Source organism: Ursus americanus, chromosome 13 (genome assembly GCF_024610735.1).
Source record: "Ursus americanus isolate L20-20 chromosome 13, mUrsAme1.1.p, whole genome shotgun sequence".
Classification (NCBI taxonomy): Eukaryota; Metazoa; Chordata; class Mammalia; order Carnivora; family Ursidae; genus Ursus; species Ursus americanus.
The window spans coordinates 13,059,407-13,082,864 of record NC_142139.1 but is presented as its reverse complement, the minus strand read 5'-3'; the positions used below and the strand labels follow the sequence as shown (position 1 = coordinate 13,082,864).

The 23,458-nt window shown below is 38.8% G+C and overlaps 1 protein-coding gene across 2 annotated transcripts in view; it reads left to right on the top strand.

The window, feature by feature from the left end:
• Nucleotides 1-23,458, top strand: part of SEC24D (SEC24 homolog D, COPII component) — a 101,622-nt gene that overhangs the window by 9,918 nt on the left and 68,246 nt on the right. The window contains exons 3-8 of one of the 2 annotated variants that reach the window (XM_045799079.2): nt 1,159-1,288; nt 7,304-7,452; nt 8,711-8,989; nt 9,267-9,394; nt 15,650-15,761; nt 21,544-21,671. In XM_045799079.2, coding sequence (XP_045655035.2) covers nt 1,159-1,288; nt 7,304-7,452; nt 8,711-8,989; nt 9,267-9,394; nt 15,650-15,761; nt 21,544-21,671 — 926 coding nt within the window. Of the gene's footprint in view, nt 1-1,158; nt 1,289-7,303; nt 7,453-8,710; nt 8,990-9,263; nt 9,395-15,649; nt 15,762-21,543; nt 21,672-23,458 lie in introns of both variants that reach the window. The other variant, XM_045799078.2, reaches the window with a different exon arrangement.

Sequence of the window (23,458 nt, the reverse complement as noted above, 5' to 3'; positions counted from 1 at the left end):
TTTTTTTTTTTTTCTTCTTCTTTTTTTTTTTTTTTTCTTTTAAAAGACTAGAAGGGGTGTCACAAGTAATGTAGGCCAAGCGTTTCCTTTTGCAGTGAGGGTAAGGAAACTCAGGTACTTAAATATAAACTTCTTGGCTGGCACCATACATCTGTCTGCTAGGAAATGGCCAGGTGGGGCCTTGAACTCCTCTAACCCATGTTCAGTGATTTTTCTTCTATACCACAATTTCTCCAGAAGAGAAAAATGTCTGCAAACAGTTCTAAAGAGAGACCTTTAGAGATCTTTTATCTTGAGAAGGAACTTCTTATAAAGGAAAACAGTTATTGCCAAGAATGTCTGCTAATCACGTGATCCCACACTTTAAATGAGTGAGTATGATGACTGGAGGAGTCCCTCGATTGTTTGTCACCCAACTATTTGGAATCCTGGAAGGTTATTAACTCTAAAGGCTTCCTTTGCATTTGTTGGAAAAACAGATGCTACTTTCTATTTGTTTTCCTCATGCTATAACTCAAAGGCATTTTCAGAGGTTTTTTTTTTTTTTTTCATAGTTACAGTTAGGATCTTGATGATGCCTCATACTGTTTTTTTTTGAGTTATTTTTTGATATCCAGAATGGCATCTTTCATTGTGTATTCTAGCATTCTTTGTGTGATAGTATATTCTATCAGGGTGCTTCTACCAAATGCAAGTTTATTTCTTCTGTTTTGATTTCTCTTTAGTATTGAAATGATTCTTTCCTTTTCTGTTCTCCTGTCATTATGATGGTCAAATAACTGTGCCGGAGCCTGGCATTGATAGGTCTGTAGGTCTGTGATTTTTTTTTTTTTTAAGATTTTATTTATTTATTTAACAGAGAGAGACAGCCAGCGAGAGGGGGAACACAGACAGGGGGAGTGGGAGTGGAAGAAGCAGGCTCGCAGAGGAGGAGCCTGATGTGGGGCTCGATCCCAGGACTCTGGGATCACGCCCTGAGCCGAAGGCAGACGCTTAACAACTGAGCCACCCAGGCACCCGGTCTGTGTTGGTTAATGCAAATTTGAAGGAGAACTTGTCTTAACCCACTTTCCCCCTCCTCCTCCTCCTACCTAATGGCATGGCATCCTCTCTCTTTGCACATTCATACTCTTCTAAATTCATGCCCTTCTGTTGCAGGTATGATGAAGCCAGCAGGGCCTTTGGGGGCTGCTGCCCCTGGGGGGATGTTGCCTCAGGGCCCTTCACCTCCTGGACCCCATCAATTTGGCCAGAATGGAGCTCATGCCCAAGGGCATCCTCCCCAAAGGTGAGCTAGGTAGATTCCAATCCGTATTTGTATATTCTACTAAATTGTCTCACAAGTGCTTTCTAAACTTGCATGTTTATTGATTGAAAGTTTGTCCTCTTGATACTGCCCACACCCTTGAAAGGGCTTACTAGACTGTCCTAGGAAACAAAGCATTTAGAAAAGTTAGGAACAAAAACAATACCAGTACATATTCAAAAATATATAAAAAATTACTTGTGTCAATACCACACATTTTACGTTTAGATTATATTCCTCTTGTTTTAGAGTTCCATATTAATCTCTGATTCCTTCAGATGTCTCCGGCCTATATGCCCCAATAAATTTTAAATCATCTATCCTCTTGAATCCTTTGTAGAACTGAGCTCAGTGCCAGTAGGTGCTTAATGAATATTTTAAAAATTGAATCATATTGTGGCCAGTGGTAAAACTGGATTTGATGTGGAAGGTACAGATGCCAATAAGGGGTTTTTGAAAGGTAGGTCGATAGTAAAAACAGCACAGGAAATAAATCCTCTGCTTGAGTTTGTAATAAATTAAGGAAGGGAAAAGTTGGAGGCAGACCTGAAGAAGCCACAGTGTGAGATGTATGAGATGTGTAGAGCTCTATACCCCCCTGGGGACTCTCCCCTGGGAAGGGAGCCATCATCACACCTTCCCTGCTGGAAGTCCCATTATTGTTTGTCTGTGAGCTGCTGCTGTTGAGAATCCCAGTGCCAAAGCTGTTTGTGGTATTTACTTTGGGATTTCTCCAAGGAGTACCTGGAGGCTTCATTTCCTAGGTTCCTTTTCCAGGCTGTTAGGCTGTAGGGGTGAGGGGAGGAGTAACCCCTCAGTGTGAATTTGGACCTGCTGCTGCTGAAGCCATTCAGTTATCCTTTCAAGGGGCCCGTCAGTAGTCCCTGTTAGTGGGAAAACTGTCTGGACTTTTAAATATCATGAAGTTAATGCTCTTACAGGACGTTTGTGAGGTTGACACTTCCTGGCTCTTGTTTGATAACATTTACCATTGACATGGTTGCTGTGAGATACAGAGTGAAGGAAACAGAGGATCAGTGTGTCTAAGTAATCTGATATACATGTGGTTGTGGTTTGAACAAAGAGCACAAAGTCAAAGGGCTGACTCAGGACCTGACCCTACGACCCCTACCTAGTCTCATTAGCATGGTAGTGGGGCATAAGGATTAGAGTAGAAAGACTGAGAACCAAGATGCCTCTTCTGGCTCAAAAATTAACCTGTTGTGTGATGCTGGTGAAGTTCCTGGGCCTCTAGGCTTCCTCATTTTGCTCACTTGTAAAATGAGGAAATAGAACTCTCAGTCCAGAGCACAGGGGAGAAAATCTGGAAATGTTTATTGTTGTGAACTGCCAAGCATTTTAGATTTTTTTTTAAAGAAGAAATGCAAAAATTAAGCAGCAGGTTTGAAGTTAAAGCTTTTGGTCACTGGTGTCAGCTTAGATTGTATTGATCTTTTGCTTCTTTCCATTTGTTTCACTTGAATTAGTTTCCTTAGAAATAAGTAAACTGTGGACTTTACCATCAGATAGACCTTGGCCGTGTGGTTGTGAGCTCAGCACAAAGTCTGGCACTGTGAAGAGTGTAGACTGTGTAGAATCAGGACGTGTTTACTACTCTTGGCTTAGGCAGCTATTACTTCACTTCTGTGTTCCTTAGGTCCCTCATCACAATTTTAACCATAATGATGTGGTTGTAAGGATTTTGGTGGTTAATGCATGCAGAGAATCTTTCGTAGTGCATAATGCCCATGAAAGACTCAATACGTGTTAGCAGTTGTCAGTACCATTTTCAGGTATGTAGAAGGTCTACTGTCTGCAGCTTGTCCTTCCTATTCGTTCAGTCTAGCTACTCATGACAGCTCAACCTAGAAATCTGCTTTTATTCTGATTTCTAGGGAAACCCTGACAGATTTTGCCCCATCTCTCCCACTGTTCACTTGCTTCAACTTGAACTGTGAATTAAAGGTCAAAAATGGATTTAAAAATGAAAAAGTCAGGGAAAAGTCTAGTATTCATGCTCAGCGTCCACGGTTACCATGCTACTTTGCCCTCATGGGACATATTTCTGTGTACATAGTTAAGTGCAAGGGCAAAGGGCACAGTGATCTTGCAGGTGAATCACACAGTCTGATGACAGGGGGTGTCAGAGAGCATAGGTGGCTCATGACATTTCTTTGATGATTATAGCATTTCGTCGGTGCTGTTTATACTTAGAGAACCCATCAAAAAGAATCTCTTAATTTTTACAATATCTAAACTCTCGAATGAAAACAAGATATAATTCGGAGTCATTATGTTCATTAAAATTTAAAATTTTATCATTTTTATTTTTAAATATTGCTCCTTCACAGGCGTTTCATAAAATTTAAAAATCATACCTAGTCATTTGTCTTTTTGATCTTGGCTGAGGCAGAATAAATGTCTTAAACTTGTAAATGGTACTAACGTTAATCTACAAAGTGTTATTGCTGGGTGGGATTAATCTAGGAAATAAAATCTATAACTGTAAGTCATATAAGTTATCTATTTTGATCAATGAAATTGGGAAGAAGAGGATGGGAAGAGGAGATTCATCGTCCCAAATTGAAGCTGATGGGGTGAAATCTGCTAAGAACTTGGTTGCAGTGAAAAGGAGGAAGCAAGAAAAATAAAAAGAAATAGTTGTTTTCTCTTTAATTTTTTCTTTTCTTTCTTTCTTTCCTTTTTTTTTTTTTTTTTTTTGTAGAAAGCAGTGATAATGGGCAGAGATTTTGTTTTCTCTACTGTATGGACTGAGTATTTAAAACCCAGATTTTACTTTAGTCCAGTCTTGACAAATTTGGTACCATATCTCCACGTTCTAGCAACCTTCAGCATACAGCTCACTACTGAGCAATTTGTTACAAACTTAAAAACAAGAAATATTTGAGGTTGAGCAGGCCACAGACAACTGAGTCAACTCTCCAGAGGTTTAGGACTAAACTGAAGCTAAATTTTCATGTTTTATTAATCTTCTTATAGTAATTCTTTGTTGAATGTTGTTTTTTATTGGTGGATCTGCCCTTTTCTGACATTCAGTGAAACAGTAAATTAAAATATAGAATTGAGTATTTTCTCTGCCCAGAAATATGTTAAGTGAAGGAACCAACATGAAAAAGATTTAAATGATATGATTCTTAATTTTAACCACTATATTTATAACACAGGAAGGGATTATTCCATTCTTTCTGCTCATTTTTTCATTTGAAAGCTGAGAGCTATGGAGATTAAGTGGCTTGCCCATAGTCACACACCAGGGTCTCCAGGCTGGGAGCCTTGAGACCCAGATTCATAACTGATACCTACATGCTGTGTGACCTTGCATTAACTAATTGAGTAAAGTATTGAAATTGAAAAATATTAAATCACTTTGCATGTTTAAAATGTTCTGTTAATCTTTTTTCCCTTATCTACGTGAAAGTTTTTGTTAGCCCTTTACTACTACTTTATTCTTAAGTTAATAAAATGGCTTTTAAAATTCAAATCTGTGTAAGATTTACAACATTTAAGTTGTTTAGGAAAAATAATTTAATTGTGAATTTCTAAAGCCTAATTCCCAGGACATATATTAAACAATGAAGGATAAGTAGTCATTTATGGGTCGAGAAGTAATGGCCATATGTGGTTGTGTATTCTCTCATTCTGTATTTTAAAGAATTAAACTTTGGTTAAGTTTAAGAAAAATACTGGAGGCTGCTGTGTCATAACTTCCATTTGAAACATACTTCATTCTATTTGTACTATGTAATAAATTATTCATACAATTTTATATTTTAAAAATATTATTAACATTTGTGAAATATTTGTGAACATGTTTTAGAGAATTTTTTTTTTTAAAGATTTTATTTATTTATTTGACAGAGATAGAGACAGCCAGCGAGAGAGGGAACACAAGCAGGGGGAGTGGGAGAGGAAGAAGCAGGCTCATAGCAGAGGAGCCTGATGTGGGGCTCGATCCCATAACACCAGGATCACGCCCTGAGCCGAAGGCAGACGCTTAACCGCTGTGCCACTCAGGCACCCCTAGAGAATTTTTTTCTTAAACAATTGAATAATCTCTCCTCCCCCCAATTTAACTCCTGGTTCCCAGTTCCTGCTTATTGGATCCAAACCCTGTAACACTACCTCATGCTAAACCCATTACTATAGTCTTATAGACCATGTACATTCTGCCTGTTTGTAATTATTGCATGTATCTATCTCTTGTGACTTTTTTAAAAAGGCAGAAGTATCATTTCTTAAAAAAAGAAATGATGTTTTTATGAAACAATGAATTTACAAAACATAACATTAACACAATTCTTGAAATCATTTCTAAGTGACCAACAATATTTTAAATATGTCAATTAAAACTAGAGTTATATTTTGCCTTGCCTTTCTTATTCCTAGTGTCATTAGTAAATAAGAGATATAAACAAAACTTCCGTGAAATGTTAACTTTTATATTTTCTCTCTTTGTTCGTTTTTGTTCCAAAAATTACTTAAAAGATGTTTATAAATAAATAAAATCTTTAAAAAAAAAAAAAAAAAAGGGGGCGCCTGGGTGGCACAGCGGTTAAGCGTCTGCCTTCGGCTCAGGGCGTGATCCCGGTGTTACGGGATCGAGCCCCACGTCAGGCTCCTCCACTATGAGCCTGCTTCTTCCTCTCCCGCTCCCCCTGCTTGTGTTCCCTCTCTCGCTGGCTGTCTCTATCTCTGTCAAATAAATAAATAAAATCTTTAAAAAAAAAAAAAAAAAGATGTTTAGTGTAACTGTGTTGGTCTTTTTTTCAATTTTTGACAGGAGAGGAAATCAACAGCTTTGCTAAGCAGTATTGTTTGGGTTAAAATGTTATTCATTCTAACTTTATAACCCTTTATAACCAAGTATCTGCTATAGGATAGCTTGTACTTTTACATAGAAAAAACATTTGATCATTCATTCATTTAACTCAAAGTTTGGGGTATCATCATTCTGAAATATGCTTAATACCATACAGCATAATGGTTTGAAGGTTAATTTTAAGTTTTGTTTACAGTAATCATTCAATTTAAGAAAAATGCAGAAAAATGACAAGAAAAAATTAGTGTGATGTTTTGGAAAGTGTACTCATTTAAGACCTGGGAAGAGGCTAGTCCTGGTTTTGTCACACATAAGTTGTGTGACTTCAGGCAAACCACTGGCCTCTCTCAGGCTCTGCTCCTAGCCTCTCAAGTGGCAGTGAAAGATGGAAGGCAAGAGCGTGTGCCACTAGGGACATAGTTCCCAGTTTATGGAGAAATTGAATGCAGAGTATACCATCTGGGAAAATTTCATTTTTATTAATAAGAAGCATAATGTAACTTGAAGGGAAAGCTTTAACTTCATTCTGCAGATTAACTACAATAGGAACACTGTTTCTATTCTATGGTAGCCATGGTTTCATTCAAAATAAGGAAAAATAAATATACAGTAAGTTCAAGCTAAATTAAAGGTAAAGCATGATGGAATCTTTAGATGAAAAAGAATGAATGATTTCAGAACTTTTTACTGAGTTGTTCACTTTCAAGTACTGTTTTGCAGGGCACTGAAATTATAATGCAGGTGATGTTTTATTTTAAAAGCTGGGTAGGAAAAAGGAGAATGATCATAAAGATACAACCACAAAGCATTTTATTTTTCTTGGTTCTGTTCTATTAATCATTAACCCTGGTATAGATAAGCCTGTGGTAGACTCAGCTTCCCAACTTGATTTCCAAATCTGGTTTTGTGTTTACATTAGGAATTTTTTTGCTAAGTTTCTTCACGTGTTGAGCTTGTGAGCATAGTTAAGAGATGATGCTACATGATTCATTTTGAGCTCACATTAATAAGAATTAAAGACGTAGGATAAAATATCAGTCATTTCCTGAGTGCCCACTAGATGGGCTTACTTAATTTAACAAGTTATTAGTGTTTTTGTTGTATATCATTTGCATATGAAACTATGATATTGTTTAGCATCCTTTTTTCTCTCTTAGATTTCCAGGTCCTCCACCTGTCAACAGTGCAGCGTCCTCCTATGCACCATACTCACCATCTACACCATCATCTTATCCAAGTCCTGCATCCACTTCATCCATCGCCCAACTGGGCCATCAGCTCAGTGCTATGCACATTAACAGCTATGGTAACAGTTTCATTATGAGTGTTTGCTGACCACCTATTTCATGAGTATTCTTATTGAAGATGTTTTTTTCCATTTTTAGAATAGACATAACTCAAAAAAATAGGTGTAACTCTCGCACATCACATTGAAGTGGTTTTGTAGACATTTTTATGTAAATCATCTGTATTATGTATGGCTATAATTAATTTTTTTCCTGATTATGCCGCCATTTATTTCAAAATAATGGAAAGACCCTCAGCATACCTAACGTTCAATATTAGAACAATAAAAAAACAAACAAAAAAATGCTGACTTCACAAATAAGCATTAGAACACTGAAATTATTTTGAGAAATGTGAGGATAGTTTTAACTTTGTTGTTTATAATGGGGCCCTAAAATAAAAAATATAGTACTCATTGTTTCACAGTGTGCTTTGATTCTGTATTTACATCATGAAAAGAGTGGAATCTCAGATGTTTGAGGGAGAAAAGAGAATAATAGGAGAGAAAACAGTTACAGTACTGAGATTTGTATCAATAGAAATGCTGTATATTCTAAGGGCCAAAGGAATCTTCACTCTAGTAACAGCATAGTCAGCTATTTATCTTGATGAAGAATGTTTCCATTACTTTAAGTAGTTTTTTTTAAATATCTGTAAAAAAACCAAAACCCTCTATTTCCTGTCTTTTACTGATTTCAAGATGGGTAAGTCTCCAATGAAGCAAATAAATTTCACATAGAGATAGAAAGAATAGTCTGGTTTTGCAACTATTTCCCATATGATTAGAAAGCATGTTAGTGGCCCATCTCTTCTCCCTTGTTATTTCTACCTAGTTCTGAGATCTATTTGATCAAGTGAAGCACAGGCCTCAAAATAATTTATTGAATGTGTAAGTTACCTGAATAATGCTTGTTGTATAACATTTTCCTCTATATGATTTTCTAGATTTTGTACCAGATACAGTTTCTTAACTACTGACGTGTATCATGTAAAGTTAATGCAACTGAGTTAAAATTTATCCTATTAATTTTCTCACCAAAATTATAAATATTGCTTTTTCCCTTTAAAAATTCTTCCGTTTTATAAAATGCCCCAAATAGCATTTGTATAACTTTCTGAATGAAGGTTCATCTTGTGGCAAAAAAAAAAAAAAGTTTGTTTTGTAAAAATGCCTTCTTATTTTATATCAGGAAAGAAAGTGTCTCTGTGTGTACTTTGTAGAATTTAGAGTGTTGAGAAATGCAATGTTTAGTGGTCTGGTCTTCTTTCTCGCACAGGTTCGGGCATGGCTCCCCCTGGCCAGGGGCCCCCTGGCCCTCCGTCAGCGCCTTTGTTCCAGGGTCCTCCTCAACCTCCGCAGCCATCCATTATGCAGCCTGGATCTCAGGTGCTCCCACCACCACCCACCACTGCACTAAATGGCCCTGGTGCCTCGCCCTTACCTCCATCAACACACAGGCAGGATGGGCTCCCTGGGCCTGCTCCTCTGAATGCCCAGTACCAGCCCCCGCCTCCTCCAGGACAGACCTTGGGCACTGGATATTCGCCGCAGCAAGGTAAGGCAGGCAGGGCTCGGGGAAGATCTTGGGTTATCTGGGAAATCAGCGTTGTTCTATGTTACTAAGCATCTATCACTTACTCTTAAGGAAAGCTGGTTTTAGAATAGTGTGGCAAGTGCAAAGAAAAGGGGAATCAGATATTCACACTTAACTCTCTGCCTTATATAATAAGATGAAAAAATGCAGCATACTTGACTGAACGGCATAATATTGTCAGTGAGCTCTACATCTAGGACTTTGGGTTCATTTCTTTTTAAAATTTTTTTCCAAGCAGCCAACTATGGTCCCCAGATGGCAGGTGGGCAGCTCTCCTACCCGGGAGGCTTCCCTGGAGGTCCTGCACAGATGGCTGGTCCACCACAACTCCAGAAGAAGCTGGATCCTGACTCGATCCCCAGCCCAGTAAGCGTTTTCTCTCATTCCCATCATCTCCCTCACAAAGGACTATTCTTCATTCACTGTCTCAGAAGCTCTTCAGTTTGTTAGCATTTATCCTGTCCTTTATTGTTGAAGTATAATACCCATCACATAGAGGCTTTCTTCTTTCTATGTATGGGGGTATGGAGGCTAGGTTATGGCATATCAGGGGTCTCCATGACAGAAAGCCTATGCAGATTTTTTTTCGTATCACATAAACTTGGCAGTACTATTAATGTTTATATTAGCCTATATTAGCAGTATTTCTTGATTGTTTAATGAGTAAGTAGTAGAATATATAAACATGCTAGTTTAAATAAATAAAGGATGCTTTTCACTAAAGGTAAGATACCCACAGAAAGTGAAAGCACGAAGTATTTTACATTTTGCCTAATTAAAAAAATTATTTCATATAAAATTAGAACTATAACTTAATTCTTCTCCATTCAAGTGATTTTCTTTGGAAGATTTCTCTTTAGTAACTGTATCAGTCAGCTTTTTTGAGGTTAATCTGCATAACACACAATCCTCCAATTTGCTTACATCCATGAAGATTTATTTATGACTTAGATTATGTATCAGCTAGAGCAGGTGCATTTGGCTTTAGGTGCTGCTGTATGTGCCCTTATCATTTCCAGAAGCCAGTGTGAAGGTGTATCCTGTATTTGGGACGTGTTATCATGAGAAAGGGAGAAAAGAGAACTGGCCAAAGGTGCAATAGTTCTTAAAGTTTTCACTCAGACATGGTACATGTCACAACCACTCACATGCCGTCGGCCAAATCAAGTCATGACAAAGCCCGGGTCGCTCGGGCAGGGATATATTCTCCTGCTTCAGAGAGGAGTATATATACTCCTATATGAGCAGAGATATATAGTCCTTTTGGAATAATAATGAAATTGACACAGTTAACGTAGGTCTTTGAAGTGGTTCTATAAGCATGAGTAGAAAACGTTAAGAGATAGTCCAAAGAGCTGCTGTATTAGCTAGCTTTTGCTGTGTAACAAACCACGACCAAATTTAGTAACTTATAACCACTGTTTATTAATCCTCATGAGTCAGTGGGTCCTTTGGGCAGTTCTGCTAATCTGGGGCAGGCTCAGTGGATTTGGTTTGGGCTTGCTTGTGCATTTGAGGTCAGCTGGAGGTTTGGCTGGAGCCTGAATGGTCTAGGATGGTATATAAATTCTCTGCGGCTGCTATGCCAAATTACCACAAACTGGGTGATTTAAAACAATAGGAGTTTATTCTCTTATGTTTCTGGAGGCCAGAAGTCTGAAATCAATGTGTTGGTAGGGCTGTGCTCCCTCGAAAGGCTCTATAGGGGAATCTAGTCCTTGTCTCCTCCAACTTCTGGTGGCTGCAGGCATTTCTTGACTTGTGGCTACCTGACTCTGATCTCTGCTTGGGTCATCACAAATCCTCTTCCTCTTCTCTGTGTCTTCTCTGGGAATCCATCTCAAAGTCCTTCTGCCTCTCTATTATGAAGTTACACATGATTCCATTCAGGGCCCACCCAGTTAGTCCAGGCTGAATGCCTTCTTTCAAAACTTTTGATCAGTACTCTTACTGTGTAAAGTAATAGTCACAGATTGTAGGGATTAGAACATGGACATATCTTTGGGGGAGGGGCACCACCAAGCCCACTACAGATGGTGTCATTCATGTGTCTGGTATTTGGTTACCCATCTGTTAGCTGGGAATGATTGGGCCATGTCACCGAGCAGGCTAGCCTGGGTTTGTTCACTTGGCTGTGGCAGAGATCTAAGAGGGAAAGTAGGAATCTGCAAGGCCTCTTGAGCCGTGGCTTGGAACTACAACATTGCCACTTCTGTGACATTCTCTCAGCCAAAGCAAGTCCCAGAGTCCCTGAGTAGAAAGATAAGACTGTCTCTTGATGGGAGGAGCTGCAAAGTCCTTGAAAAGGGCACAGAAAGGGTAGAGGATTTCAGTTATTTTTGTGATCTACCCACTTATTCTGTGTTTATTTGAATATAAATCTGAAGGTTTCTCATAAAGTATCCTATAACATGTTAAAAATTAAGTTTTAGTAACTCTTAGTGCCTTTATTGATAATTATATTACCAGCCATTATTTTTATGGCTTAATATTATTTTGTTATTCTAGTTAAAGGAATATAATATTTTTACATTGAATTCATCATTTTCACTTCTTGTTTCTTTGCTTCTCTATAACATCTACAGACCCTCTGGGTCATTCCACTTTGTTCTCTGAAGTTTTTACCTCCAGGTTCACCATTAATCTCTCTAGCACTATTTTTGTCACAATTAATGGAAATTTTACTGTAGGGTCTACTTTATTCAGAGTCTACTGATTAAATGTCAAACATATTTAAAAAAATACTTTCCCAGCGACATCTAGACTGGTGTTTGACCAAAAACTGGGCAGCACAGCTTAGCCATGTTGACATTTTAATTAGCCATCACGTCTCCTCTCTCCTGCATCAACTATACTGGTTTGAAGATAAACTTTAATTTTTCACTATGCTTGTCGAGGTTACCAGTGACATCTCTTTACCAGATCTAATGGTCAATTCTCAGATCTCATCTACCTCAACAGACCCGCAGCAATTTGACACATCTGCTTGTTCCACAAAACACTTTTTCTTTTGGTTTCTGGAATACCACCACTTATCTACATCTCTGCTTATCTCTTTCTTACTACCTTTGTTGGTTTCACCTCGTCTCTCTGACCTCCTTGGTGTTAGAAGTGTCCCAAAGCTTAGTCTTTGGACCTGTCCCTTTCTCTGTTGACGTTTACTTTGTAGATCAACAGTCCACAAAGTGTGCTGCTCCCAGGATGGCACCATCAGCATCAGTTGGGAGCTCACTAGAAATTCATGTTTGTAGGCTCCACCCCAGACCTACAGAGTCAGAATATTTAGGGGTGGGACCATGGAATCTGTGTTTTAATAAGCTCTCCAGATGATTCGTAGCCACACTAAGAGGCACTGCTGTTGGTGATCCCATCCATTCTCATGGCTTTAAATGAAGATGCAGATATTCCTAGTCAAGATGTTTCCCTAAAATCTAGATTCTAACCCCATTCTTCCAGTTCCTCAGGCCCCAAATCCTGGAGTCATCCTTGTTTCCTTCTTTCTTTCACATTGTCCTTTAGCTAATTCTATTGGTCCTGGTCCTGCCCTGTGTGCTCATCCTGGTCCAAGCCACAACCCTCTATCCACCTTGATTATTGTAAGACCCTCCTGTTTCCCTGATCTTGCAACCTGCACACAGCAGCCAGGACAATCCATTCAAATTTTAAGTCCACTCATGCTGCGACTCAGAACAAAACCCTCCGATACTCCACTAGTTAAAAACCAGTTCTTACAGTGGCCTGTGAGAGCCTACATTATTTGCCACCTCTGGCTCTGCCATGCCTCCCATCATTCACACACACACTCAGCCCTCTGACTCGATCTCCATCACTTTGCTTCAGCCACACCAGCCTCCTTATTATTCCTTAAACATGCTAAGTGTACTCTTGCCTCAGGACCTTTGCACTTGATATTTCCTCTGCCTAGATATATGGAGGGCATGGCTCACATCCTCATTTCCTTCCTGTCCTCATTCATCCCCAGTCTCCCTGGTACCCTTATACATACCACTCCATATCCACAGTACTTATTATTACTTGACATAGATGTATCTTATTTATACATTTATTGATTGCCTGTCCTCCATACCATAATGTCAGCTCCATGAGGTCAAGAATTTGGTTTTGTTCACTCTCATGTCTCCAACAGCCTGGTACGTAGTAATACATTCACGTATTTGTTGAATGAATGAAGGAGTGAGGGTTAACAACAAAACCAATAAGCAGTATTGCTGTGATTCATGCAAGACCCTTAAAATGCACACATATAAATCAGTCCAGTGTTATTTTTATCATAAAAGTAATTAAAATAGCAATGCCAGATGGAGCCTGTTTATGTTCCTATTATCAAAGTGGCATGCTTTAACTGACTAAATAATTTCTTCCTTCTGGAAAGAAAGCTGTAAAGTCATGTTTATTGAACTCCTGTTACATGCCAGTCCTGAGCTAAGTGCTCACTCTAATCCTTTTGGGGGGTGTTATTATACACATTTTGAGAGTGAAAAATCTGATATCACTATTGAAACTCTTCCTCACTCCCTTTCTGTATCTGCAGGAGGACCATTCAGAAATGGAGCTCTTCCTATCCCCTCCATCTTACCACCCTGAAGCTCAGATAATTCTGCTTTAAGCAACCTGCCTTAAAGCAGATGTGTGCACACATCTCCTTAACGTGCTCCTCCCTTACTCTTCTTGTTCATTTATCTCAAGAGAATCATTCTTTTTTTTCTTTCCTGATTTTATTTTATGATCCCATAATACTCTATTCATAGCAGACAAGTATAAAAGTAACTCTAGAGGCAGATCTTCTGAAGGAAAAAGAAATCTGTATGCTTTGAGATAGCTTTGGCATCATCAAGAGTCCCTGTCATCAAATCGAAATCCTGTATGTAGCAAGTCATAGTCAAAATCTCTGTTGAAATTTCTGTGTATTGTTAACTCTCCAAGTCGGTTTTTGAAAACACGTGTTTGAGGTAAATTTTAAAAACTTGAAAACCTATAATATATTTTAAAAAATTACTAGAGGTGTTTTAATATTTCTTACTCCCTTTATAGTATTCCAGCAAGATGTGAATTAGTTTAGAAATATAAAGACCACATATAACATTGTTTCTTTGGAGGCTATGCTTTGTAAGTTGCAAACAACTAATTTAAAAATAAATTTTTAGGAAATATAGTTTATTGAAAATTGGAAACCATATTCAATATATAGATTATTATGGCTTTTAATTTGGTTTCATATTTGACACTTCCTTGGTTGGAATGATTACCCTAAATGTTGATTATATAAAAAAGTTCTTCAATTTTGAAGGAACCAGATTAACCTTAGGGTAAAAATATAGGATGTAATAGCAGTGGTTTGATTTTTCTGTTTGCTTCTTGTCTCTGTCCATGGTAGCCAATGGTCTTATCTGTATCTTACAGTAGTTAATGTTTGGAGTATATTGTACATTTTTAATAAGAATTCAAATCCTATGAAATTAGAAAAACAGAAATGTGTGGGTTAGTTAAAAGGCAGGTTAAATCCATCTCTGATATGTCATAAAACCAATGATATCAGTGCCAGATAGGCCTGGATTGGTTGAGATGGGGGGGGCAAAATGGAGAAGGTAACATTCCAGAGTTTGAGGGAGGACATTTTTCATATTAATAGTTCCTTTAGGAATATAAAAAACTACATATCCTCCAAAGCCGTGTAGTGTATTCTGGGCACTTGCTCATTTCTCTCTCTCTGTCTTTTTTTTTTTCCCCTCTTTTTTTTTTTTTTTTTTTTTTCTTACCCCCTTGTCTCTTGTCTCTTTTATTCCATGGCAAAAGTAGTGAAGGCAGGGAAGAGATAAAGAGAAAGAGGAAGATAATTATTAGGGTGCCCTCTTGTTTTCTTCTTAACTCCATACTACTAGATTTTGCTTATTATTTTCATCCCTGGACAACTACAGCAGTAGGACAAATTTTTATCTCTATATTATTCACCAATAAATATTTTAGTAGAGAAATATAAAGTGTTTCCAATTAGATGACAAAACTTAGGGACTTTTTTCCTTCTGATTTCTATACAATTCGCATCTTCCACATGGGAACACTATATTCTTTGTTTTTTACTGTCTCACAGAGCAGGGGTGAGGTGGAAGAACTTGAAAAGCAAATTGAGGATCAAGAGGGATTTAAAGAGAAGAGTTAAGGTGTTTTAGGTTATATTGTAAATCATTTCTTCTGAATTTAATGATTTTTAGCTTTGTGTATTTTCCTTTACCTACAAAAGATATTTTCTTTAAAAGCTATTTTCAATTTCTTTTTCTACCAGAGTCTTTTTTTTTTTTTTTAAGGTTTATCCATGGTCCCAATAAATAAACTGAATAAAAATGAAGTTCTCTGAAGGGTCAGAGCTCAGAGTATTACAGAACAGAATTCAACAGCTGCTGCTCTAAAATTCTGAAAGTTTCAAAAGTAGGCTCTTAGTGAGAATTTGGTCTGAAATGAGCTAAAAGGATTTACAAAATGCCTATTTGTGTGTGTGTGTGTGTGTGTGTGTGTGTGTGTGTGAATAATGAAAGAGAGGGAGAGAGAGGGGATGTTTAGAAGAGTCTTAACTTACTTTAACTTGTTCTTGATATCTTATGTCAGATTCAGGTGATCGAGAATGACAGAGCCACCAGAGGGGGACAAGTTTATGCCACCAATACCAGAGGCCAGGTTCCTCCCCTGGTCACTACAGATTGTGTGATACAAGACCAAGGTATTTATTGTCAATAATATTTTTCATTGAGGTTTTAAAAGTTTTCACCATTTTTTAAAAGCAAGTACACTGACACCCTTCAGTAATGCTGTCTTTGACAGGGAACCTCTTTACAGGTGATAACGGGGACCAATTTGCCATCGATCACTCAAGTACTGAGAATGTATTATCAACTGAATTCTATTTTCTGCTTGTAGAAGTCTAGAGAGTGTGTGGTGAGATAGAGTTCAATATACCAGTTTAAGTTAATTATTTTAATTTAGGGCTTGAGTTAGTACATGCCCTACTTTGGTTTAATTTATTTACTACATTAGAAACCTGGCGAAGAGAGCATGAGTAGAGCAGTAGGGGATTGAACCCTCGAGAAATCAAAGTACCTGGTTCTAGCCCCAATGGTATTTTTTTTGAGCAGTTCTTTAACATGTGGGTTCTGTTTTTCCAGTTTTGAATTGGGATGGGGAAAGGCTGAGCTCTATTTCTATTTGCTATCTTATGTGTGCTGCCAGTTTAACATATCTGTCCTTGCTCAGGTTTGCTCTTTCCAGGACTATGTAATTATTCCATTCCTTATGGCAAGTTAAAACACAGCCTGATGAAATCATTATTATTTATTTCCTGAACTTTTTTTATCATTCTACCCTGAAACTCTGTATCCATTAAACAATAACTCCCTATTCCTCCATTCCCTGCAGACCTGTATCCTCTATTTTCAATCTCTGTGAATTTGCCTATTCTAGGTACCTCGTGTAAGTGGAATGATACAATATTTGTCTTTTTGTGTCTGGCTTATTTCACTTGGCGTAATATTTTCAAGGTGTATTTTACATGGTGTAGAATGTATCAGGATTTCATTCTTTTTTAAGGCTGGATAGTATTTATACACACACACACACACACACACACACACACACATAGTTCATCCATTCATCTGTTGAAGAACATGTTGCTGTTATGAATAGCTGTTGCAGCCATGTAGCTGCTGTGAACATTGGTGTACATGTATCTGTTTGAGTCCCTGCTTTCAGTTCTTTTGGGTGTATCCCTAGAAGTGGAATTACTGGATCATAGGGCAGATGTAAGGAAAGAGAACAAGGAAGGCTCAGGAAGAGAAGGAAGGGCCAGTGAGTTGGCAAGGTCCAGATGATCATTTATCCTACAGTCCAGCCCAGCCCTTGGCAGGGAGACAGAGCTACCTGCCATGGAGCCCTGAAATTGGCCCAGTCACACCGCTTTGCTGTGAAGCCCCTTTGTCTGTCCTGGTTAGTCAGCTGATACTACTAGTGAATTTTTTAGGATGTAGCCCAAATCTCAGACATGTGCAGAAATTCACAGACATAAGTAGAATATAGAGGCAGAAGGAACCTTGGCCTCTATTTGCTCAGCTCTCCCACTTTACAGATGTGAGGGCCATAAGGCCCAAGGAGCTTAAGTGACTTGCACAAAACTACACGGCTAGTTAGGAGTGGCTCCAATAAAGAAAAACACTGGGCGCCTGGGTGGCTCAGTCGGTTAAGCCTTTGCTTTTGCCTCAGGTCATGATCTCAGGGTCCTGGGATCAAGCCCCGCATTGGGCTCCTTGCTCTGAGGGGAGTCTGCTTCTCCCCCCCCCGCCCTGTCTCTCTGTCTTTGTCTCTCATGGATAAATAAATAAAATCTTAAAAAAAAAAGTAGAACACCTACTTAAAAAATACTGTTTTCTTTGTCTACAAAATTATATATATTGTTTCTTTGGTTACAGGATCTAGTTTAAGACTCAACTTGTCCCTTGATTCTGTGCTGCTGCCTATCCTACAAGACCCTGTTCAAGCATCACATACTTTGTGTGGTCACCTCTGATCCACGTGGCAGACTCATTGCCTCCCTGGGCTACTTTGTAATGAATTTGTTCCTCTCTGATACTTACCATGCCATTTTACAGTTACCTGCTTCTAGTATCACTCTCTCCTACCAGACCTTGAAGCCAGAGGCTTCACTTGTCTTTGTCCCTAAGCCTCTAACAGAGGCTTATCTTCATAAGTATTAGTTGAGTGACTAATTTATTGAATATTTTCCAGTCCCATAATACTCTTTGTTAAGCATCACAAAGAGTTTTGAATCTTAATTACTGAGATTGCTAAATTATCTACTGTAGCCATATCTTTCATGCCCCACTTCTGTATACCTGTTTATAAAAACAAATTCTCAATGCCTTTTTTAAAAGATTTTATTTATTTATTTATTTATTTATTTATTTATTTATTTATTTATTTATTTGAGAGAGAAAGTGAGCACGAGTTGGGGAAGGGAGAGGAACAAGCAGACTCTACACTGAGGATGGATCTCAACTTGGGGCTTGATCTCAGGACTCTGAGACCTGAGTTGAAATCAAGTCAGATGCTTAACCAGTTGAGCCACTCAGGTGCCCCAAGAAAATTCTCAATGGCTTTTTAAAAATTTTATCTTTGTGTTCATTATCTTCCTGAAACCAAAATTTGTTTAGTCACTTTTATGAGTTCATTCATATGTAATGAGGAAGATCTTGTCTAAGTTTTTTTTGTCTAAGTTATGTGAAATGTTTAACAATAATAGGGGTTCAAGCATATTTACATTTATTACCTGATATTTCTTTTTCTTTTATTTCTGCTGCCAAAACTCTTGTTTTTACCCCATGTTAGTATTTACCTGGACTCTAACAGTAATGACCAGTCTACCTGTCTCTAATGTTTTCCTGCTCCCAGAAGCTGTCTGGTAGTTTAGTTTTTTCAAGTATTTATGTGATTATATTGCATAATAAATAATAATAAAAAAATGTCCCATCATTGCCCATGGGCAAAAGGATTGATCCTAATTACTCATCCTTCATAACTAGAGACAAACTTATCTGGGATATAGTAAAGAATTTTGGTAGGTTTTAATATCACTTTTGTCATTTGCTAACCCCTTAACCTTTGGCAAGTCACTTAACCTCCTGATGTCTCAGTTTTCTCCTCTGTAAATGGGGTCTTAAGGGTATCAATTTCATAGGGCAATTGTTGAGACTAAAATGAGTTCACATGTAACGATCTTAGGATGATGCCTAATACACTGGCAATTACTGTCATAGTTATGCATCCAGTTTTGGGCTCTGCTGCAGAAGCTCTGAGAGACAACAGCAGAAATGTGGTACCAACAACAACTGGATTCAGCCTGCAGTCATAATAATTTGTCATGCACAGTATTTTGTTTTGTTTCTATTTGAAGTAGTTGCCATTAGGTAAAATTGGAATATCTTATGTAGAAACCCAGATTTCTAGCTGTTCCTAAAAAGTAAAATCTGGCAATAATAGGTTAGAGCTGAACTGAAGAAACTCAGCTTTCATAGGTCCAACTTTCCACTCATTCTGGGCCCACCCGTGCAGCAAAACCTGGCCAGAGAAAGGCTCCTAGCCAGGCCGCAGTGCCCGCCCCTGTGCACTCGGGACCATGTGCTTTCCAGCACACTGTCCTTCCCCAAGTCCTTCACTTTTCCGTTCTTATTAGTAACTGTTTCACGTTCCTTCCTGAAATCTGCAATACCTCCTCTCCCAGTTTTTCTTTTAGCTGCTCATATGTCATCCTCTCTGAGAAAATCATGCAGTCAGAAGAGAGCTTCTACAGATTCTCGCTATCGTATCAACCCCTGCCCTAGTGTGCACCTGTGCTGTGCTCTGCCTTTCTGCTCTTGGCCATAAGGGAATGATCTTGCTCCAGTCAGAAGCTAGCCTCCCCTGCAGTGCACTACTCTTGTATATTGCTATAATAAGTCTCCCCCCTTTTCTTATGTCATCAATGTCTCTCTCTCTCTCTCTTTTTTTTTTTTAAAGATTTTATTTATTTATGAGAGACAGCCAGCGAGAGAGGGAACACAGCAGGGGAGAGGGAGAGGAAGAAGCAGGCTCCCAGCCGAGGAGCCTGATGTGGGACTCGATCCCAGAACGCCGGGATCACGCCCTGAGCTGAAGGCTTAACGACTGCGCTACCCAGGCGCCCCATCAGTGTCTCTCTTTTTACACTCTCCTATCTTAAACAATAAAACAATAAAACAATAAAAAAAACTTTTTGACCTGTTTTCCTTACCAGCTACCCTTCTTTTCTTTGCTCCTCCCCTAGGCAACAAAATTTGAAAGGATTATTGCCAATTCCTCTCCTTACTTTCTCTCTCAAACTCACTGTAGGCAGGCTTCCCACCCGAGGTCCTAGTCCACCAAAACTCTTTCTTCTGGGTCCATGTTGTTAAATCCAGTGGTCTTTTTTTTTTTTTTTAAGTTTTTATTTAAAGTCTAGTTAGTTAACACTACACTATTATATTAGTTTTAGGTGTACCATACAGTGATTCAGTAGTTCCGTACAACACCCGGTGCACGTCACAGAAAGTGCACTCCTTAATCCCCACCCCCTATTCCACCCATCCCCCTGCCCGCCTCCCCTCTGGTAACCATCAGTTTGTTCTCTGTAGTTAAAAGTCTGTTTCTTGGTTTGCCTCTCTCTCTTTTTTTCCCCTTTGCTCATGTGTTTTGTTTCTTAAATTCCACATTTGGTTATTTGTCTTTGACTGACTGGACTGACTTATTCTGCTAGGCATAACGCTCTCTAGCTCCATCCACGTCATTGCAAATGGCACGTAAACCCAGCGGTCTTGCTGATGTAGTAGTACCACCTGGCATGGATGATCATGCTTTTCCTTGATGTAGTTATCCTTTTCTCTCCTTTAACTGGTTTTTCCTTTTCCTCTGACTTCTTTAGGTTAGAGGACCCAGTGCTTAGTTCTTGGTCGTCCTCTCTGGCCACAATTATTCTATTGGTGGTTTCAAGGTAGTTTCATGGCTTTAGTTTGTTTTCCCAAATGCATATCTTCAGCCTGGTGCCGACTCAGATATCTAGTTGTTTACTCAGCTTCACTGTTGGATTGCTTAGCAGAGTTCCCAAAGTGGACGTGTCCAAAGCCAGATTTCTGATCTCTGCCCACATACCCATTAACACACCTCTTCCCTTCCTGCAGCTTTTCTCTTGTCAATTGGTGGCAACCTCATGCTTCTGGTACCTTAGGCAAAAACTTTGGAGCCATTCTCAATCTTCTCTTTCTTTCCCACCTCCTGTCTTCACACCTCATACATCACTCCCATCAACACTCAGTGTACTTCCAAAATATGCCCAGAATATGGCCACTTGTCAGTAACTCTACTCAGGCTGGTCCCTGCCACCACCGTTTCTCCTCTGGTTGCTGTACAACCTTTGTTACTTCTCTGAACTCCTCATCAGCTGCTGTGCCCAACGTGGGCTCCATTCTAGCCACACAGGCCTCCCGTGATTCCTCCACCAGGCCAGACATGCCTACCCCCAGACACCTGCCTGGGTCAGTGCCTCACTTCCTGGGAGTCTGCTCAAATGTTACCTTTTAAATAAGGCCTACTCTGTCACTGCTTAAAGTTGCAGTCTGCCTCCCACTACCCCTTAACCAGATATGCTTTTTCATAGCATTTATCACCTTCTAATGACCTATGTAATTTACTTATTTATTGGGTTTAATAGTTATTGTTTGTATCTTCTGTCAGAACATAAGCTGTACATGGAAGCAATTAGGATAGTGTCTAAAACTTAGTAGACATTCAATAAATATAAATATAAACATAGATTGTAGCATTGCGTAATACTACTCTTTTTAGAAATCATGAAGAAAGTGATACAAATAAGGCATTGTGTTATCTAGAATTATAAATATTTAAATATTATAGGGCAGATTTGTTTTCCTCAGCAAATTTTAAGTGTGTTCCTTTGAACATTTCAGGCAATGCTAGTCCTCGATACATTCGTTGCACAACATACTGTTTCCCATGTACGTCAGATATGGCCAAGCAAGCTCAGATTCCATTAGCTGCTGTCATCAAACCCTTTGCCACAATTCCTTCAAACGAGGTAAGTACGATAAAAAGAGCTATTTATTCAAGGGGTGCCTGGCTGGCTGAGTCGGTGGAACATGTGACTTGATCTCGGTGTTGTGAGTTCGAGCCCCACGTTGGGTGTGGAGATTACTTAAAATCTTAAAAAAATAGCAATTCAGTAATTTAGCAATTCCAAAATTTTTCTTTCATTATTGTTTTCTTTTGCATTATTCTATACTATAAATGGAAAACTGGAGAATATTTATATAATGCAGAAACATCTAATCATTCAATTCACTAGGAAGACCAAAATCTGACAAGCTATGTTTTTTGACAACCTGTATAACAAACACTAAAGGACAGGGTCACTTTTGGGTCTTTTGTAACAATGTGCATTTTCAGGAAATATGGAATGTCACAACGACAAATACTAAGACTTCTCATGTGACCTTTATACCTAGTTATGGGCCCCAACATCTAGGTGTTCTGATGAAGGAAGCTAACAGAACCTAAGGTCTGTGGTCTTACTATAGCTGCTTTAATAGTCGCGGGGTCAAGGTGCTCATAAACTCTTAAAGTCAGTATAATTAGAAAGCATATGCTTTGACTTGGAAAGATGTACCCAGTATATGATTCATCGGGCAAAAAGATAAGAAGTGGTGTTTATTTTAAATTTCTGATATTAGGGTGGTGTTAATAGATGTTGATTGAGACATTCCCCCCAACACGGCTGCCATTCCTTCTTTTCGTGCCCTGAATGGTGGATTCCCAATGCACACAGAGACACAAGGTACTGTAGTAGAGCTAGTCAAATAGGTGAGGAAAAGCTTTAATTCTGGCTGGAGCTTTGACCATAATTCCATTGCAATAGTCCAGTAAGCTATACTGAGCCCTGGATTCCTTTTGCTCCAACCAGATTCTCTTCCCAAATTAACCCTCAGCTTGGCTGTAATGACCCTTTGAGGTTGGCCGATCTAATGATCACGTAACAGCACCTGAGCAAAAGGCAAATTATCTGCACAAGAGAACAGATTTGTCCCCTTTTGTGGGCTAGCCATGCCAGCCGATATGGGCAGTAGCGTGGCATGGGGAAGGGGATGAGGGTCTGCTTTACATCACCTTAGGGAAGGAGGAAATGGAAGAGAGACAGTGTGCATGTGGACAGTGGCTTTCTTACCCATTGAGATGTCCACTCATTCTCCTTATAGTGTGGCAGAATGCTGCCTTCTCTTTGGGGGGTAGAGTGAACTGGGGTAGAGTGGGGCATAGAAGAGGCTGTTCCTAGAAACCAGTCTTACATGCAATATTGTCTCATTTGTAAATCAAGAAGTACATTCTGGGTGCCTGGGTGGCTCAGCTGTTAAGTGTCTGCCTTCGGTTCAGGTCATAATCCCAGGGTCCTGGGATCAAGCCCCGCATCGGGCTCCCTGCTCGGCGGGAAGCCTGCTTCTCCCTCTCACACTCCCCTTGCTTGTGTTCCCTCTCTCGCTGGCTGTCTCTGTCAAATAAATAAAATCTTAAAAAAAAATGAAGTAGTACATTCAGTATTTACTTTAGTTAAGTATGGTCTCTTACATGATGGTCCCAGAAATTTAATATTAATGTCCATAAAATCCTCTTTAGAATCACTATGCTTAATAAGGATAAGGTAGACCAATGTGTAATGACAGATCCATGCTAAATATAATGTGTGTGTGTTTCAAATAATAGCTAGAAGTAATTTTTACTATTTTTCAACATTTTATTATGAAAATTTTCAAGCATACAGAAAATTTAAAAGAATTTTATGGTGAACACCTAGATTCTACCATTAACATTTAA